At 59.5% G+C, this 14,086-nt stretch overlaps 1 protein-coding gene across 1 annotated transcript; it reads left to right on the plus strand.

Annotated features, from left to right (window-relative positions):
- Positions 1–10,484: 10,484 nt before the first annotated feature.
- Positions 10,485–13,832, plus strand: ACTB (actin beta). Its single transcript, XM_049638964.1, has 6 exons — positions 10,485–10,595; positions 11,319–11,447; positions 11,643–11,882; positions 12,327–12,765; positions 12,855–13,036; positions 13,161–13,832. The coding sequence occupies exons 2-6, from the start codon at positions 11,325–11,327 to the stop codon at positions 13,302–13,304; spliced, it is 1,128 nt and encodes a 375-aa protein (XP_049494921.1). The 5' UTR covers positions 10,485–10,595; positions 11,319–11,324; the 3' UTR covers positions 13,305–13,832.
- The last annotated feature ends 254 nt before the right edge of the window (positions 13,833–14,086 follow it).

Raw genomic sequence — 14,086 nt, forward strand, 5'->3', positions numbered from 1 at the left:
TTTTTAATGTTTGTATATTTTTGAGAGGGAGAGAGAGGCAGAGCACGAGTGGGGGAGGGGCAGAGAGAGAGGGAGACACAGAATCCGAAGCAGGCTCCAGGCTCTGAGCTGTCAGCACAGAGCCTGACACGGGGCTCGAACCCACGGACCTGAGGTGAAGTCAGACGCTCAACTGACTGAGCCCCACCAGGCACCCCTCACCCCTATTCTGACAGTGAGATTGAGACCCTTCCAGGTAAAGTGACTTGCCCAGGGTCATGGAGAAGGAAGACATGCCCATCTCACCATCTTTCCCTAACTGAGTGTGACCTTGGGCATGTCCCCTCAACCCCTCTGAGCCTCACCTGGGTTTGGGGAACCATCTAGGCCTCTGCCTCCAGGAGCATCTGATGGGGAGTGAGGAGGACAGGGCCGGCCGCCAGGGGCTCAGGAAGAGCATCTCAGGAAGAGCACGATTGTGAAGGCACAGTCGTCCCAACTAGGGGCTCATCACCTCACTTCATCCAGGGGAGTGAATACCAGATAACTCTGGTATTTCTAGTACAAACTACGTAGAACTTTCTGCTGAAGCATCAGGTTTGGCCCTGCCCCTCTCCTGCTCCTACACCCTCTGTAGCCGCCCATCATGCTTGCAGGACAAAGTCCCGGCACCCAAGTTTAGGCTCCTGCTCTGAAGCATGCCTGCCCCGGTCGTTGCACGTTGCGGGTGTCAGTGATCTCCGGCTTAGGAAGCGTTTTCCCACCTCCTGGCTGAGTTCCAATGCTACACGTTCTGGCTGTGTGGCCCCTGCCGCTTGCTTTCCTTCTCCTTGCCGGGGCTGGGGCTGATGAGGCAAGCTCGAGGGAGAGGAAGCATAGAGGCCCTGCAGCTGTCACCTGGGAGGCCTGGTTCAGGTTCTGGTTCCCAGTTTCCAACAAGTTCTTTGGCGGGTCTCCCGGGGCACCCCCCCGCCCCCGCCCCGCCAGGGCTGGGCCCTACAGCGTGGCAGTTATTTGTGTGTGTGGGTCACCCAACCCCCAGGAGAGCCTGTCTCTTGCCCTTGTGGGCTCCCGAATCCAAGCTTAACCCAGGTATGTGAGCTTAGGTTCCGTCCATGGCCACCTCAGTTTCCCCATCTGTACAACGGAACCTGAATTCAAGGCCCAGTACGTTTCTCCCGAGGGGTGAGAACTGACAGCCCGCTCTGACCTCCTTTCCCCCAAGTCGTGTCCTGGGAGGAACAGGGCATAGAGAGGAAGGCGGTGCTACGTGGGTTCCCCCAACCTCATGCACTGAAGCCGCTTCAACTGGGCTCTTTCTCAGTTGGGAGCCTCCCTGTGCTCTACTGGGTGTCGGCCAGAAGGGATCTCCCCACTGAGGTTTCTACAGACTCAGTTTCCAAAGTGCCGGCCACATGGGAGGCTTCCGGTCCCCCCAACGTACGCTTGTATCAAGACCTCCCCAGATTGTCTCCTACTCAGACGTCAAGGCCCAGCCACAAAGACCTCTCCGCCAGACAGCCTTGCCAGACTCATCTCCAGGTCAGCCCCTCACACATTCAGGATGTCAGACGGTGGTCTCCCCCTGGGGATCCCTGGAGAACAAGGCTGGAGTCTGACTTTTGACTGTTGTCAGAGGCTGGGTGAGTCAGCTACAGCCCGGAGACCTGAGGACTTCCTGTGACACCCCCCCTCCGGCCCGACATCCTCTGGAAGGTGTGAGCCCTAAGGTGGCCCAGCCCCTCCTCCTTAAACCTATTCCTCATCAGCTTTGGCAGTCCTGGGACATCACGCCTGCCAGGGCTGTGCCCACACCCTCCTGGGACAGGATGCTCACACCCTCAAGAGACAACACATCCAGTCCTCTGTCCCTTCTGGAGACAACTCGGTCCCTCCCTTCCTCCCTTCCTTCCCTCTTTCCTTCCTTCCTTCCATCTGCAGACGGAAACTGAAAACTTCACTAACCACGCACCATGAACTGAGAATCCTGCAGTGACCAAAACAGACCTGGTCCCTGCCTTTGGAGCCTGGAAGGAGAAAGTAAACCTGTCATCACACAGATGCACTGAATCATCAGTGGTGATGAGCGTGACAAAGAAATGTAGGAGGTGCAGGAGCCCTGCCCTTGTCTAGAGATCAGGGAGGACTTCCTAGAAGAGGTGATCTTTACACTGAGCCTTAAAGGATAAGCAGGGGCACCTGGGTGGCTCAATGGGTTAAGCATCCAACTCTTAACTTTGGCTCAGGTCATAATCTCACGGGTTGTGAGTTCAAGCCCTATGTCGGGCTCTTCACTGACAGTGCAGAGCCTGCTTGGGATTCTCCCTCTCTCCCTTTCTCTGCCCCTCTCCCACTCATGCTGTGTCTCTCTCAAAATAAATAAACTTAAAAAAAAAAAAAGGATAAGCAGAATTTAAAGAGGCAAAAAGAGGGTGCAGGAGGAGAAGGGTCCATTACAGACAGAACATCACGTGCAAAGGCCCTGAGGCAGGCAGAAGTTTAGTGCTCTGAGTGCCCAGAGTATGAGATGAAGCTGGCAGGGGTGAGCCATCTTAGGAAAGTGCACACATTCTTAGTGGACACCTGCATGAATTGCCACAAACCGAATACCCGGCCCGGCACCCAGACACCCAGATCTAGAGACATTTGCGACTCCCAGAAGGCCCCTCGGGCCCTTTTCAGTCACTAGTTCCCCAGAGGGCAAGCCAGCCTCCTGACTTCAGCACAGATTCACACCCCTGTGCTTAAACTCTGTGAACACCAAATCACACGGAATCCACTCTTGCTTGGGTCTGGCTTTTGTTCATCGGGACGTTCTGGAGGTTCCCGGTGTTGAGCAGGACGGGAGTTTACGCCAGTGCGGGAGCGCACCACACCTTGTTTTCCTGTGCCATTGCCGATGTACATTTGGGACTTTGACAAATGTACGTTATGTGCATACACATCACATGTGAGTCTGTAGGGACGTGTCCGCAGGTGTCTTTTGCTGGACACGTGACCTCGTTTTTCGTGGATAAATACCTAGGAGAGGAATCGCCGGGTGATATTTTAAGCACATTCTCAAAGTTTCCCAAAGCGGTTGTGGAAATCCCAGCGCGGACTGAGGGTGGCTCGTCCCCAGGAACCCCTGGATTGCCAGTCCTTCTCATGTCCCCTGTTGGGGGTAGGAGGCTGCGTCTCCGTGTGGTTTTAATTTGCATTTCCCGTCGACCCATGATGTTAAGCATCTTTTTTTTTTTTTCAATTTTTTAACACTTATTTATTTTTGAGAGGGAGAGACAGAGCATGAGCAGGGGAGGGGCAGAGAGAGAAGGGGAGACACACAATGTGAAGCAGGCTCCAGGCTCTGAGCTGTTAGCACAGAGCCCAGCCGGGGGCTCTGAACCCTGATGTCTTGACTTGAGCCAAAGTCAAATGCTTAACACACGGAACCACCCAGGCGCCCTGAGCATGTTTTTGTATCTTTGCTGGTGATTTGGAGATTTGGCTGGCTTCTTGTTTCAAGTTCTTTAGGGTCTTTTGCTCACTCCCCCACCCCCTTCCCTCTCCCCTCCTTGCCCGAAGGCCATGCCAGTATTCTCTGGTGGAAAAACAATCCAAAAGGACATCAAGGAGAAGGTGGTAGTCCCCAGCTTCCTCCTCCCCACCACCCAGCCCTCCAGGGTCCTGCTCTGTGTGTGACAAGCCTAGGGACCAGGGAGAGACCTGGATTTGTCTTGTGGGCTCACATAGGGACACACACACACACACACACACACACACACACATATGCACGGCAGGGGGCAGGGCGAAGGGTCTTTCCCAGCAATTCCCTCCCTCACCTCCCTGGAGCTGGCCCAGCAGGGAGAGAACCAAGGGAGGGCTGGCGGCCCCTCCTCCCCTGCCTGGAGCCCTCAAGCCTGGGAAGAAGAGGTGGTATGGCCTTCATGCCACAGAGACACAATATGCCCGGCCCAAGGTCACCATGGTGTGGCCACCCTGTACTCACTCTGGGCAGGCCCAGCGTTTCTGTTCCCTCCCTGCAGCTCTGCGACTATGCATGTGATGAGAGCAACTTGCCCAAGGCCACCGACACACAATTGACTTAGCCACGTCGATAGGAGCACTGGACACTTGTCACTGTTTCTTTTTTGTTTCTTTTTATTTATTTCTTTTTGATTTTTTAATATTTATTTTTGAGAGAGAGAGACAGAGAACGGAGAGAGTACAAGCAAGGGAGGGGCAGAGACACACACACACACACACACACACACACACACACACACACAGAATCCGAAGCAGGCTCCAGGCTCTGAGCTGTCAACACAGGGCCCGACATGGGGTTCGAACTCATGAACCGTTAGATCACGACCTGAATCCAAATCAAGCGTTGGATGCCCAACTGACTGAGCCACCCAGGTGCCCCAGAGCTGTCATCCCTCTTAGCCAAGGGGAGCAGGGTCCTGTAGCCTTCACAACAGACCTGCTTAGCCCTCCCAGCGGCACACAAAGTGCAGACCTCCAGCCTTCCAGGCCTGGGCTCTGACTTGCCACATACACTGTGTGACGCTGGGCCAGCCTCTGTCCGTCTTTGGGCCTTGGTTTCTCTTTTGTTAAGGAGCTGGGTGGTGGCCGGCTTCAAGGATGTCCATGACAAGCTGCTGAAAGGCCCACCCAGACAATGCCATCCACATGTGGTCTTGCGGACCCTGGGCCCAGAGATGCTGAGTCACTTTCCAAGGGCATCCGATGGGTGAGCGACAGAACACGATCTTACTTAGCGCAAAGCCTGAAAGTGTTTCCAAGAAGGAAAGACTGGGGTCCCCAGAAGACATTGTGCTGAGCCGGCCATTCTGCGGGGCCTCATGGAGCAGGGAGGAGGCTGCACTCCTTCCTGGGGTTCCCCACCTGCTCTGGGCTCTTTTCACTCCGGCTATGGTAAGAAGGCACCATCACTGCACATTCTGGGTCACTGCTGTGAGCACATCTGTGTGTCACTCCCTCCACTGTCATCCCCAATGCCAGGGGTCTCAGCAGTCGCGTTGACTTAATGAGATAGCCCAAATGATACCCTAGTGACCCGGGAAATGAGGGGACTGGGAGCCCTGGCCGCTGTTCCTGGCCCCCAACAGAGGCCACTCTACAGGGGAAACCCCTTCTCCACCTGAGCCATCAAAACCCAAGCCCGAGACCTATGCCTCTTCTCTGGGCTAGCACAGGACCAATCTCATCGTGTCAGGACTGCGTCCCCAGTGGACAGTGCAGGCCAGGGGGCCCCCTGGGTCCCCAGCAGCTGGCACAGGGCCAGGCACTGGGAGACATCAGGAAGCCCAGACACAGAGCCGGCTCAGGTTGCTGGCGAGCCCAGCAGCAGCCGAGATTTCTGGCTGGGCAGGGCCTAGTTACGCAGCTACGTGGCCATGACTGATCAGGTTTCCACTTGGATGGGCCCCAGGCCCCGAGGCTGGAGAAGCGGCGACAGCTGGGGAGTGCCCCATGTGGAGCCCCGTGTTGTACCCCATGGCCAGGCAGGGTGGCTGAGCACAGCCTTAGAGCCTGGCTGGCTTTACCACTGCCCACCGGCGGTGTGGCGTTCCGGCAGCAGTGTGCTCTTAACTGCAGAGCCAAGTCTTGTGGTCGCTGGCCTCAGTTTGCTAGTCTGAGAAATGGGGAGATTCCAGCTCAGCCGGCAGGGGAGAGGCGAGGTTTCTGTGTGGTGCCGCTCTGGTCAGGGCAGGCCTTCAGGGACTCTCATGGACTGGGGAGGCCAGGCCTGGCTCTGAGGTGAGTGTGCCTGGCCTCTGAGTCAGCGGCCCTGCCCACCCACACTTTCCAGCACCTCCTTCCCCCTTCTCCGTTCCCCTTTCACTTCCTTGGGCCCTCCAGGAGGGTCGGCCTTCCCTCCTTCCCTCCCTCCCCTCCCTCCCCTCCCCCAGCTCCTCAGCCATTCTAGCACCCCCAGGGCCCCACAGGAGAGTAGCAGGGAGAAGTCTACCCGGCCAGGAAGGGGTTGAGCCCCAACACTGACCACACCCCTGGGTGCTGGGGCCCCGGGGCCGGGACCGCAGACCCCAGCACACTGACTGCTCCGGACGCCCTGGGTGTCAGATGCCCCTTGCCTTTTATCACAGCCCAGGGTCAGAGGCCCAAAATGCAAGGTCTGTGTGGCACCTCCTGTCCCTGTGACTCCCACTGGGTGTGTTGCCCACCCCCCAGGGTATCCGAAGGCTGCCTGCCTTGGTCTCTAGGTGGCTTTGGGCAGATCAGCTCCCTCTCCAGGCACGTGGGCCTCAAGACCCTCCCAGGACAACTGCGGGGGACGTGGGAACGCCCCAGTCTCCCCACACTCCCCAGTTCGCCTGGAAGGGTCTGTGGCTCCCACGGGCCAGCTCCCTGTCAACACTCAGGGTCTGTGTGGGTCGCCTGGGTTTCTCATCTGTGGGACGGGGACAGCAAGCCTTCCCAGCAGCGGGTCAGGTCAGGGGCAAGAAGAAGGGCCTTGGCTGGTGCGTGTAGTGGGGGAGTCCAGGGAACCTCGCCTTCTGTTTCTGCAAATTAAGTCAAGTGAGCAAGGCTGGGAACTTCCCAGGAGGGCCTGGCCTTTGTCGGTGTCGGTGTCGTGCGCCCTGGGGCACAGGAAGAAAGGCGGTGATTTTTAAGGATTTTTTAAAACTCTCCCAAGAAGTGTCAGAAGTTCCCAGCGGCTCCAGGGCGGGGATCCCCCTTGGGGGGGGCGGGATGATTGTCGGGGAGCAGGGATAGCCCTGAGCAGGCTGAGGCCCTAGGAGACTCTGGCTAGAGGCCAGGCCTGGGTGGGGACCAAGGCCCTGGCTGCTGCCCAGGAGAATGCACAGGGCCCAGCCCAGCCCTCCTGTCTCCTGATGGGAGCCCCATCAGCTGGCTGCTCACCTGGGGGGGAGGGGAGGCGGCGGCGAGGGGGTGCTCCTTGACTGCCCTTTAAGAAGCCCCCCCCTCCCTGAGGAGACCCGCTGCTTTCCTTCGTAGGTGGCAGAGGGAGCGTGTTCTCTTTCGCTCTCTCATTTGAGGTCTGTCTCAGGGATCACACCTGCTTGATTCAGGGTGTTGCTCAAAACAGTGCCCTGGTGCTGTTCCACTCTGGAAGAGGGCCTGGCCGGTTGGTGCTGGTGCACTGGAGGCAAGAGCCCCGTGATGCAGGAGGTTTGGCTCCTGGCTGTGCCCTAGCTGTGTGATCCCTGGCTGGGTTGTTTCTTTCCCCTGAGCAGGAAAGCTACGGTTGATAGGGTAGAGGAAGGAGGCAATCATGGCAGGCTTCCTGGAGGGGGCATCCCAAAGAGCTGGCCCTGAGGCAAAGGAAAAGTCGGGCAGGAGGCACAGGAAACCCAAGCCCAGTCCCTCAGGAATCCCAAGGTCCACAATCTCCTTTTGAGACTACCCTAGGAGCAAGGGAGGAGGGCAGGGGAAAGGGGCAGCAGGACAGGGGCCTCAGGACCAATTGTTATGTGACCAAAGGCTGGTGGCTGTCCTCTTTGGGCCCTAGGAGATAAGCACCCAGGAGGAGGTAGAATCCAAGAATTCAGACCTTGGAACAGCCTTTGGACCCAGTCCCTGGGGACACTCCACAGGACAATCTACCAGGGAGGGGCAGCATGAGGCTCCCCAGGGGCCCTGCACCTAGTGTCCTTCATGCTGGACTGCAGTCCTGCCTCAGTTTCCTCATCTGTAGAGAGGATGTGTGTTTGCTAGAGTGTCCCATGCCCTCATCCACCAGTTCGCCGTCACTGATCACCTTCTGGGCCCGGTGTCTCCACTCTCCCAGAGCCAAAGTCCACAGGCCACACATCCCTCCTCAGCTACACGTTGCTTTCTTCCTCTGAGAAGTGGGAGTTGGGGTCCTCACCTGGCAGCGTGGCCATTTCTCTAGAGAGGGCCAGGGAGTGGTCCTTTAGGAGGGCTGTAAATGTCCCCTGCTGGGACGCCTTGCCAGGTGGGGGAACCACAAGAGGGGGAAAAAAAAAAAAACACCAGAAAGCAGGTGAGGTCCCCATTGGCTGAGCCAGGCTAAGGCTCGGGGACTGTGCAGCCGTCAGTGACAGCTCTGAAAACTCCCTGCAAGGACAAAGTTCCCAAGCGAAGAACCTGTTCACTTCCTCTCCGGCAGGTCTCCTCCCCCTTCCTCCTGCCTGCTTCACTTCCTCTTTTTCTCCTCCCCTCCCCCTAGGCTTGTGGCCCAGCCCCCCTCTCAACCCTCCATCTTCTTCCCAGGGTCCTTTGGGAAGGCTGAGAATACTCCAGCAGTGGCCCTGGGGAGGGTCTGGCAGGAAGAGGTGGGTGCCAGGGCTCACGGTCCGTGGAGGAGGCCGAGTGCAGTGGTCTTAAGTGGGAGGGACAGTGTAGGTTGCAGATGCTAAAGGGCTCCCCCATAGAGGGGAGATGGGCCTTCTGCGATGGGCCTTGAAGGACGTGTAGGAGAGCATCAGGAAATGGCTGCTGCAGACACGGGGCGGGGAGCGTTTCGGTCCCAGGTCAGGTTGGGCTGGTGTTCCTGCCCCGTGGCCCACCCCTGGTGGAGAGGAGGTGAGGTGACAGCACAGGCCCTGCTTATGGAGAAGGCCTGCTCTTTGCCCCACGTAGCTGCCGGAAACCACCCTAGAGTTGCCCATCCCTTGCCCTGTCGCCCCAGTCCCAGCCTGCCCAGCACCCCTCGGGGCTCGGTGAATGGCCACAAGCAGCCCTCACCAACAGGCAGAAAGAGGGTTGCTCCCCAGCCCCTGAAACGCAGGCCTGGCAGGCCCCAAGGCAACTGGCTGGCCAGATGCCCACGACTGAGAGATACGAGGCCGGGGACAGGGCAGTCCCCGGGAGGCAGGGAGTAGACTGGCTGGGAACATCCCCCAAGCCCGGAGCGGTGATAGGGGAGCCAGTCCCCGTGGCAGTTCTCTGGGGATGCGGGGGCACAGCTCTGAGCCTGATGGTTCTGCTGCATGCTGGGTACTGGTCACCCTTCCCACCTGGCTGGGGCCTCCACGACTTCCAAAGTGCCCTGCCACCAGCCACCTATAGTGGGCAGGACCAGGCCACCTCTTCTCTGGCCACAGATTCCACATCCATATATGGACGAATGGTTCACTGGTTTCAACACAGGCTTCAGGACCACCTACTGTGTGTGCCCTAGGGTGCCCAGAGAGAGAGACCAGTGGCTACAGGCTAGCACCCCTGCCCGGACCACCCTTCCCGTTTTCCGTGTGAAAAGTCAGCTTCCTGTCACCACCTCCAAGGAGGTACGCGGTCCTCTAGGCTGAGCCAGATGCCACTCTGGGGTCCCGTGGGCGCTGGCTCCGTTTGCCACACGCTGATCATTGTTGGCCACCATCTGGGTACAGGCTCTGCCTGCCCAGACTGGCTGCTCTCGGAGCAGGGAACCATCCAGAACACTCTGGGCACCCAGGTCTTGCCCAATGTTTGGTGGAGGGACCTGGGGCAGGAAAAGGTGACATGAAGAGGGTCTTGTCTGAGGGCAGCTGGTCCTCACCTACTGTCCCTACCACCCCGCCCCCCCTCAACCTAACTCATCTTTGGGGGCATTAAGGGTCCTTCCCCAGCGCTCAACAGCCTCCAGATGGTCCAGGACAGTTCAGCTGCCGCTACACATGACACACAGACGATGGATGGTGGGCCCCAGGCCCCAGAGCCGTGCCGGGCACCCCTGCCTGCCTTCGCCAGCAGCTGCCTGGGTCACAGGCTAACGGCTCTGGCCTGGCCTTGGCTGGGTGTGACCAGGCAGCTCTTAGAAGCAGCCTGGCTCCATGGGAACAGTGTCTCTGCTCTACAGAGCCCACCTCCGTCCAGGCCTGCAGCAGGGGAGGCTTGGAGCCCTCTTCACGGGGAACTTCCAGCCCCTGGCTCTTGCTGCCTGTCCTGTTTCTGAGGCCCGGTCGAGTGAGTGGCCACAAGCCCGCTGACTCCCCCACGCCATACCTACTCCTCAGCCCAGGTCTCTGAGTGGTAATGTCCCTAACTCAGCAAGCTGAGCACCCCCAGCCAGAGCCCCCACTCCCTCACCCCAATCCAGGCTTTCTAGGCATCTGAGCGAATGTTGACCAATTCTTCCCCTGCAACTGCTCTTTAAGCATGCACCCACAGCAACCAGGGACCCTCGCATCCGTGCTGACCCTTGCCCACCGGGGCGCTCACTGCTCATGTGACATCCACACCCGGAGGGTCCCGGGGTGGGGGACACGCGGGGCGGACCAGGCACTGCCCAGAGGGGCGGCGGCCCATGGGCCCAGCACCCAAGTGCGGCCAACGCCAAAACTCTCTCTCTCCTCCTCTTCCTCAATCTCGCTCTCGCTCTCTCCCAGCCCGGCTCGTTCTCTCTCTCTCTCCCTCTTTTTTTTTTTTTTTTTTTTGCAAAAGGAGGGGAGTGGGGGTAAAAAAATGCTGCACTGTGCGGCGAGGCCGGTGAGTGAGCGGCGCGGGGCCAATCAGCGCACGCCGTTCCGAAAGTTGCCTTTTATGGCTCGAGCTGCCGCGGCGCCGCCCTATAAAACCCGGCGACGCGACGCACAGCCACAGCCGAGACCGCGTCCACTCCGCGAGCACAGGCCCCTCGCCCTCGCCGCTCCTCCGTCGCCGCCGCCGGTTTACACCGCTCTCAGGTAAGGCCCCGGGCCGGCCGGGAGCACGGCGGCCCCGCGCCTCTTCCTTCTCGGGGTGGAAGAGCCCCTCGGCCACCGGCCTCGCTCCGGGAGCGCCGCCGGGCGCGGGCAGTGGGGCTCTCGCGCCCCTCGATCGGGCCGGGGCTGCGCTCACGTCGCGCGCCCCCGGGGTGCTTGCGGCCCAGGCCAGGGCGGCCGCGGGTCTTTGTGCGGCAGCGGGCGGTTTGCTTGCTCTGGCGGCACGGTGGGTGGGTGGGCGCGGCGGGTCCGCCGGCAGGGTGGGGGCTGGGGACATGGCTGCGCGTGCGCGTGCGCGCTCGGGGCCCGGGGCCGCGGCCAGGGTGAGGGCGGCGCGGCCGGCCGGAAGGGGTGGGGTCGCCGCGGCGCTAGAGCGCCTGCGCGCACTTCCTCCCCGCGCCGCCGGCTCCCGCGGGCGTGGCCGCCGCGCGCCTGGCCGGCCGGCGTTTTTTAAACGGGGCGGAGGCGGAGCTTGCCCCGGGTGTGGGGAGGGGGCGGGGGCCTGGCTTCCTGCCGCGCGCCGCGGGGCCGCCTCCAACCAGCGTTTGCCTTTTATGGTAATAACGCTGCCGGCCGAGCTGCCTTTGTCCCCGTTGTGGGCGCGCGCCGGCGCCCCCTGGCGGCTCGAGGCCGCGGCGCGCCGGAAGTGGGCAGGGCGGGGGCGGCCCCACCCGACCCCCGACTCAGGCGAGGCTCTTCCCGCAGTTCGCCATGGATGATGATATTGCTGCGCTCGTGGTCGACAACGGCTCCGGCATGTGCAAGGCCGGCTTCGCGGGCGACGATGCCCCACGGGCCGTCTTCCCTTCCATCGTGGGGCGCCCCCGGCACCAGGTAGGGCTCCAACCTGGGCTTTTGACTTGGGGAGGGGGTGGGGCCTCCACTCCCGGGAACAGGCGCTACCACGCACGAGGGCTCCTTCGCAGGGGAGGCCCTGCCCTGTCCTTGGTTCTCGGGGCGGGGGGGGGGGGGGGGGGGGGGGAGGTCGATGGCCCCAGGCTCGCGTTGACCTTTCCTCTCGCTCCGTAGGGCGTGATGGTGGGTATGGGCCAGAAGGACTCCTACGTGGGCGATGAGGCCCAGAGCAAGAGGGGCATCCTGACCCTGAAGTACCCCATCGAGCACGGTATTGTCACCAACTGGGACGACATGGAGAAGATCTGGCATCACACTTTCTACAACGAGCTGCGTGTGGCCCCCGAGGAGCACCCAGTGCTGCTGACCGAGGCCCCCCTGAACCCCAAGGCCAACCGTGAGAAGATGACCCAGGTCAGTGGCCCGCTGGCCTCTCGCGGGCGGCCACCCCCGTCCTTCCTTGCCCTTCTGTGCCCTTTCTCACTTGTTCTTTCTTCTGCCGTTCTCCTAGGACTTTCTTCTCTGACCTGAGTCTCCTTTGGAACTCTGCAGGTTCTATTTGCTTTTTCCCAGATGGAATCTTTTTCTGGTGTTTGCCTTTCTGATTAGGTGTTTGAGGCTATAAAACGCTGTGGGTGTAGGTACTAACACTGGCTCGCGAGACAAAACCAATGAGGCTGGTTGTCAAGCGGCCTTGGAGTGTGTATTTCAGTAGGTGCACAGTAGGTCTGAAGTGAATCCCCATCCCGGGATCCCCAGCACATTTAGCTGTGTTTTTGCACTTTTCTGCATGTCCCCAGTCTGGCCTGGCTGCCTCTGGTGGTTTGCCGAGCGTGACAGGGGCTCCTCTCCTTACAGATCATGTTTGAGACCTTCAACACCCCGGCCATGTACGTGGCCATCCAGGCCGTGCTGTCCCTGTACGCCTCTGGCCGCACCACCGGCATCGTGATGGACTCCGGGGACGGGGTCACCCACACTGTGCCCATCTACGAGGGGTACGCCCTGCCCCACGCCATCCTGCGTCTGGACCTGGCTGGCCGGGACCTGACGGACTACCTCATGAAGATCCTCACGGAGCGCGGCTACAGCTTCACCACCACCGCCGAGCGGGAAATTGTGCGTGACATCAAGGAGAAGCTCTGCTACGTGGCCTTGGACTTCGAGCAGGAGATGGCCACCGCCGCGTCCTCTTCCTCCCTGGAGAAGAGCTACGAGCTGCCCGACGGGCAGGTGATCACCATCGGCAACGAGCGGTTCCGCTGCCCCGAGGCGCTCTTCCAGCCTTCCTTCCTGGGTAAGTGAGCCGGCCTTCCTGGCCCTCCCTCAGAGGGGTCCCCCTCGTGGCCACCCCGGAAGCTAAGTCTGTCTTCGGTTTCCTCTCAGGCATGGAATCCTGTGGCATCCACGAAACTACCTTCAACTCCATCATGAAGTGCGACGTCGACATCCGCAAGGACCTCTACGCCAACACGGTGCTGTCTGGGGGGACCACCATGTACCCCGGCATCGCGGACCGGATGCAGAAGGAGATCACTGCCCTGGCGCCCAGCACGATGAAGATCAAGGTGGGTGCTGGCCCAGCCTGAGCTGGCCGGCCTGGGCGCTTGGCGTGGGGTGGGCCGGGGGCGGGCTCTCCCGGCTGTGCCCCCTCCACCTGCGGGGCTGCTGACCGCCCCCTTCTCTCTCCAGATCATCGCACCCCCCGAGCGCAAGTACTCCGTGTGGATCGGTGGCTCCATCCTGGCCTCGCTGTCCACCTTCCAGCAGATGTGGATCAGCAAGCAGGAGTATGACGAGTCCGGCCCCTCCATCGTCCACCGCAAATGCTTCTAGGCGGACTGTTACTTTAGTTGCGTTACGCCCTTTCTTGACAAAACCTAACTTGCGCAGAAAACAGATGAGATTGGCATGGCTTTATTTGTTTTTCGGTTTTGTTTTTTTGGTTTTTTTTTTTAATTTTTTTTGTTTTTGGATTTTGTTTTTTTTTTGTTTTTTTTTTTTTCGGTTTTTTTTTTTTTTGTTTGTTTTTGGCGCTTGACTCAGGATTTAAAAACTGGAACGGCGAAGGTGACAGCAGCTGGTTGGAGCGAGCACCCCCACAGTTCTACGGTGTGGCCGAGGACCTTGACTGTACATTGTTCTTTTTTTTTTAATAGTCATTCCAAATACCGTGAGATGCATTGTTACAGGAAGTCCCTTGCCTTCCCAAAAGCCACCCCATTTCTCCCTGAGGAGAAGGGCCAGTCCTCGCCCAAGTCCACACAGGCGAGGGTGATAACATTGCTTTGGTGTAAATTATGTAGTCCAAATTTTTTTTAATCTTCGCCTTAATACTTGTTCTTTTTGTTTTATTTTGAATGGTCGGCCATCGTGCCCCCCCTTTTTTTCCCCCCCCCCCCCCAATTTCAGATGTATGAAGGCTTTTGGTCTCCCTGGGAGTGGGGTTGAGGCACAGGCAGTCAGGGCTTCCCTGTACACTGACTTGAGACCAGATCAATAAAGTGCACACCTTAAAGAGAGAAGATGTGGCTTCTTGGGTATTGGGGAGAAGGGTGGGGCAGCGGGGACCAAGCCTTCCCTACCACGAAGGGAAGGGGGTTCGAGGTGCATCTAAC

Source organism: Panthera uncia, chromosome E3 (assembly GCF_023721935.1).
Source record: "Panthera uncia isolate 11264 chromosome E3, Puncia_PCG_1.0, whole genome shotgun sequence".
Taxonomy (NCBI): domain Eukaryota; kingdom Metazoa; phylum Chordata; class Mammalia; order Carnivora; family Felidae; genus Panthera; species Panthera uncia.